The sequence below is a fragment of the Anabrus simplex genome, chromosome 5 (assembly GCF_040414725.1).
Source record: "Anabrus simplex isolate iqAnaSimp1 chromosome 5, ASM4041472v1, whole genome shotgun sequence".
NCBI classification, from domain to species: Eukaryota; Metazoa; Arthropoda; class Insecta; order Orthoptera; family Tettigoniidae; genus Anabrus; species Anabrus simplex.
In genome coordinates this window covers 96,167,067-96,173,066 of record NC_090269.1, presented here as the reverse complement: position 1 = coordinate 96,173,066, position 6,000 = coordinate 96,167,067, and the positions used below count along the sequence as shown (strand labels likewise).

Below are 6,000 nucleotides of genomic sequence, written 5' to 3'. Positions count from 1 at the left end.
GGTTACGGGTGAAGACAACGGCAGAAGATGCAATCAATCCTCTGGGGTAGTACCGATGGAACCCACTGCCTTGTGGGATGAGGAGGGATCCTCAAAGTCTAAGGAGATAAAATCAAAGAAACTGAGGAAAGATTACAAGCTATACTGGCATAGTAACAAGAAGGAAACAGAGAATGGAGTTGGATTTGTGCTACATAAATATATTGAAGCCATAACAGGTATCACTATGTAAATGAAAGAATGATCAAAGCCAGAGTGAAACTTGGCAGCAACAGTCTCACAATAATCCAAGTGTATGCTCTGCAGACAGGATGAAATAATGACAAAAAGCAAGAGTTCCTTGAGAATTTGGAGGACCATGTTCAAGGAGAATATGATAATAGGGGATCCAAATGCCCAAGTTGGAGTAGATATAACAGGCTATGAAGAGGTAATGGGGCCCTTTGGATATGGGGAAGGAATGCTGAAGGCAAGAATGTCCTAGATTGTTGTGCCAGAAATAACATGATAATAAAAAACACCTTCAAGAAACAAGACAGCCATAAAATAACCAGATACATCTGGGTTGGAAGAGCTTAAACAGCCATCGATCATGTAATAACAGATAGAAGGTGTGAGAGATGTAAAAGTTATTCCCAGTGAATAGCTGACTTGAACTATAAGGTTGTGCAAACACCAAGTACACAGAAAATATCAAGAATAAAAGATTGGAAATTGAAAGATGAGGCAAATAAAAAAGCTTTTCAAGAGCTAGTAATGGAAAAGGTACCGAAGAATGAAACACAAAATGCACAGCAGGAATGGAACCTGTTTAAAACAACATTTAGTGAGCTGTGCAGCAGAAATGTGTGGTAAAACAGGAGGAAGAAAGAGACCAGTTGGTGGAGTGAAAAAGAACTATTAAAGGCCAAAATATAACAAAGATGTTGATAAGAAAAAACAAATGCAAGGCGTCTTACCACAAGATAACCAAAAACTAGCCGATCTCTAACAAATATATAGAGATAAGAAACTATTAGTGAAGAGAATTGTGAAGGAAGAGAAGGATATGAGTTGGGAGATGTTCACACAAAAACTAGGACTACTCAAAAGGCAATCTTAAAGATGTTGTATGGAATACTGGAAAGTGGGAGATCAGACAAAGAAGATTTTAAAGCAATTGAAACAGATGATGGAATCCTAATCTGGAATATAGAAAACATAAGAAGAAATGGGGAAACTATTTCAACAAGTTGTTGAATGGCAGTGAAGAAGAGAAGCACAAAAACAATTAACCTATCAAACATGGAGAAGAAAGACCAATTACGTGGTCAGAAACAGAAAATGCCCTGAAGCTTATGAAAGGAGGAAAATCACCAGGAGTAGATAGATTACCTGCAGATATAATCAAAGCGGCAGACATAAAAGGTCTTCATTGGCTACATCGAACACTAGGAATAATCTGGAGAGAAAATAAGATATCAGATGAATGGAAAAAAGGATTGATCATACCAGTATTCAAGAAAGGAAGCAGAAGGAAGTGTACCAACTACAGAGGAATTACTCTGCTACCGCACTGCTTCAAGACATTGGAAAAGATTAATAACAAGGATAGAAACACCAGTTTGAAGAGGAAGAACAATGCTTCAGAGGCAACAGAGGAAGAATAGACCTAATTTTTGCTGTTAGACATCTAATGGAAAAGTACTGGGGAAAAAGGTAAAGATCTGATACTAGTGTTCATAGATACAGAAAAAGCCTATGACAGTGTTCCAAGGAGCAAAATATGGAAATGTCTGCATAAACTAAGGGGTCCAAGTTCTCTAATTCGTAAGATCCATTTGCTATATGAAAACTGTGAAAGTAGTGTACAAATAGGGAATGGTAGATCTGAATGGTTCCAAACAAAGAAAGGTGTTCAAAAAGGCAGTACAGTATCTCCACTATTCCTTGCACTCATGGATGTAATCATTAAAGCTGCAGAACCTGGAGATTTGAATGCATTAGTGTTTGCAGATGATGTTGCCATTTGGGGAGAAACAGAACAAGAAGTCCAAAGGAAATAAGGTTGCTGGGTCAACAAATTTAAGGAATATACATTAACTGTGAGCAATGAAATTGAGTAGAACACCCAGCGAATGTGACCTCAAACTTGGAGAGAGAATTGGATGGTGTTATGCATCACTTGACCAAGCGCCAAAAGTAGATTTTGAGATATTGACACAAACGCAAAATCCTTTGTATTAATTCACATTTTCTGTTAAATGTGAGGTATTCTATACCAAAATGAAGACAGAAACATCAATTTTCTTCTTAATGTATAAAATTTAGGGATATTTGAAGTATATTGTCGTAATCTGAGATAATGGCGCTTGGTCACTTTATGCTTTATTGCGGTTACCTTAGTTTTTTGTTTAGCATCACTTGACCAACAAATAAAACTGTCATTTAGTGATCGAATGGACTTTCAAAAATTCAGTGCAGTGTAAAATATGATACTTGTTAACTAATGTTATTCCTTATTTAAGTTCAGGATTAAGTTATACATAACAGAATACAACATGACATAGAAAAACATGAATTTTAGAATATAGTATAGAAATTACACTGGTGTAACATAATGCAGGATTTTAAGAATTTTCGAGTTCAAAATGCATATTTCCACAATCAGACCCATCTATATCATCGTCTATTCCAGGTTCACTAAACAGGTCCTTATAGAAAGGCTTAGCATCGTTCGGAATTCGCTTCATGAGGGAGCGCAGGTCGTTCAGCTTCGCTTCTGAAACTGGTTTTCCATTGGGCCATAACGGAGTGAGTAGACCATGTAGAGCTGATCCATTTTCATTCTGAAGCCGGCGACGAACTTAAATAGATCAATGAAAATTTAAGTACATTTAGTAACGCATTTAACACACCTGAAATTCGTTTACTGCAGTCAAGTGTTGTTGGTTAACTTTTGCTGGAGAGAATGTTGTGGGATCTACACCTTCAGTTGCATGTTTCTTATCAATTGGAACAGCTTCCTCTGTTGTATTATTTTCATCGATTACAAAAAAGCATTTTAGGGAAAGCTAGGAAACGTGCATACACATTTTGAATTCCTTATTTACAAGTGTGCCACTCTGCAAACTATATCAACGTGGTTAGATGACTGTAGAATTTCACTGAATGTACCAAAATGTGAAACCATGATCTTTACTCTTCGACGTCCACCTCTCCCACCACCAATCTTCCTAAATGGAACAGCCATCCAATGGACGCCTAACGACAAGGCCGTGAAGTACCTGGGAGTATTCCTTGACCGTCGCTTATCATGGAAATACCATATAAATCAGAAATTAAATCTAAGTTATGCACGACTAAGAAGACTATATCCTCTCCTAAACAGGAAATCTTCCCTCAAATTTGAATGTGGATTACTTCTCTACAAATCACTGCTCCGTCCTTTATTCACCTACGCCTGTCCAGTCTGGGGAGGGGCGGCTCGAACCACTATCAGACGCCTGCAATCATTCCAAAACAAAGTTCTCCGTATCATCACCAACGCTCCTTGGTACGTCCGAAACAAACAGTTACATCGTGAACTTCAGTTAAGACACTTTGGAACACGTGATTTCAATGCACGCCAAGACGTTCTTCAAGAAACTCCAAAATGTGCCTGGTGCTGTGTTCTTCGCCCTTGGAAAACGATCCACACTTCCACGACGGATTAAAAGTAGACTTCCTCAAGATCTTTTACTTTCGCCAAGAAAAGAATCTGAACATGAACAGTGAATGTTTGTGTTTATCAAAAATAAAATACATCAACGTAAACGAATTTCCGGGAATCCACATTTAGCATCATACGACCAAGTGACTGCACGCGTGTCGTGTGGTCATTTGATGCGTAATTCAGACTCAGAAATGGTGGTTGGTCACTTGATGCAAAACTTCAATTTAATGATTGTGAGGTTGGCGTTTGGTCAAAATGCATTTCCTGCGAAATCATATTGAGAATAAAAGTCCGAACCATAACCTATGTAAAGTTTACACCTTTCGCTACCAGATGGTGCAATAATCTAAAAAAATCGATTTTGGCGCTTGGTCAGTTGATGCATAACACCATCCAATTGAACGTGTAGAAAGCTTCAGCTATCTTGGAAGTATTGTATCGAACAAGGGGAGTGCTGAATTAGAAATCAAAAACAGAGTGACAAAGATTCCACGTTCTATCAGGTACGAAATCTGGTGTGGGACAAAGTAGTTCCCGTAAAAGCCAAACAACGTTAAAATCTTACCTCCTGCCAATCATGACATGGGTTGGAGACCTGTGTGTTATTGAAAACAGACATCAGCAAACTGCAAGCATGTGAAATGAAATTTTTACGATCTGCTATGCAAAAAACAAGGAGATACAGAATTAGAAATGACATGGAAACGACCGGTACGGTGGAAGAATGACAACGCATTGCACGGTTGAAATAGTTTGAGCATGTGCCAAGGATGGAAGAGACTAGAACCCCCAGACAATACTTGGAAATGGCAGTACCTGGAAGGAGACCTGCTGGACATCCCAGAAGAAGGTGGCTGGACCAAATAAATGCAGACCTTATCGAGAAAGGAACAACACTTCAGGATGTGAAAGGAGAGGAAATCTATAATGCCAGGAACCGATGGAAGCATATTGTCCACAAAAGTTCTACCTGGCCCGCTGGAAGGATGATTATCATGATTATGGTGATGGACAAAAAATTTACTCGAACACATCTTTGTTCATCACAAGGAATAAAATAACAAACATATAAATACATAATTTATAATTTAATGACTTACTCATTTACATATCTACTTATGTACAACAGAAGGAAACGCAATGATACATTTAATTTACAAACATAACCGAGAGTCTAAACAAAAGGTACATAAATATAGTGGAAAGTTGTTCTGTACAATATAATACTGACAGTTGGTGGCTCTCTTGCTGATGATTTGAGAGTCTATTGCAAGGTAAACAAGTGCACAATATTGAGGCTGGAGAAACAGCATACATTGAGATCACCGAGACATCTCCTTCAATAGTGAAGGAAAACAAAACTAGTGTCAGTCGCTGCTTCCCCACATTCCTTCATAACAAATAAAATAACACAACACACATAAATTAATTGTACTATACACAACTCTTTCTTCCATCCATACGCAACACATCCATTCAGTCTGTGTCTTGTCAAATTGCAAATCTTTGTTTAAAAAGTTTCTCTTCAACTCTCACTGTAACATGACATTCATTGACGCGAAACACTCGTAAAACTCTCATACGTTGATAACTTAACAATCTTCAATTAGCCTAATATTAAACCGAAGTAGAGTCTGTGTTGCCTTCGGTCACATTAGCTAGTTTTCTATGATTGTAGACCGTATGCGTGTATCCGCAACTCTTCTATTGCTTTACACCAGTCGAGTGCATAACCTTCTGGATCCTCCAAGTAATAAGTCCTGTTTGGCTGCAAAGAAGAAAAAATAACTTTTAAAAAGGTGCAAATGATGATTACCAACAAGAGAGAATCGTGGTTGGACACCTAGGAACAATAAATGGGAAGAATATGTATGATACATACAATGAAAATGCACAATTGTTGTTACAAAGTACAATTCACAACTAGTGATGGAAAAGTACAGAATAAAAGCAACTGGGTTGAATTACAGTTATCTGAGAAATATTTTACTCAATTACAGTCATTAATTACTTTTTTTCAACATGTAATCAGCAAAATCAAAATTACTTCACAACACGCAATTCTTTAGGAAACCATTGACAATTTTTTCACATGGGGATGGAATGATACCAAAGAAGGAATTGCTACATTTTGTGTTGTCTGGCATGAAGACATTGAGTGGCCATCATCATTAAATGCGAAACTTTCAAAAGGTTTGCTCCCAAGCAAAGTTTGCATGTCACATTCATGTTTTCATTATTTTCAGGATAACCAATTCAAAATGTTTATTCAAATAGGGGAATGGAAATTCCTTAACCCTTCACCA

General features: G+C 37.6%; 1 protein-coding gene across 4 annotated transcripts in view; it reads right to left on the bottom strand.

The window, feature by feature from the left end:
- Positions 1-4,763: 4,763 nt before the first annotated feature.
- The window catches only part of Pdk1 (Phosphoinositide-dependent kinase 1), a 411,719-nt gene continuing 410,482 nt past the window's right edge, over positions 4,764-6,000 (bottom strand). For all 4 annotated transcript variants that reach the window (XM_067147018.1, XM_067147017.1, XM_067147019.1 and 1 more), the window contains one exon: positions 4,764-5,462. In XM_067147018.1, coding sequence (XP_067003119.1) covers positions 5,361-5,462 — 102 coding nt within the window. In that variant the 3' untranslated portion in view covers positions 4,764-5,360. The remainder of the gene's footprint in view (positions 5,463-6,000) is intronic.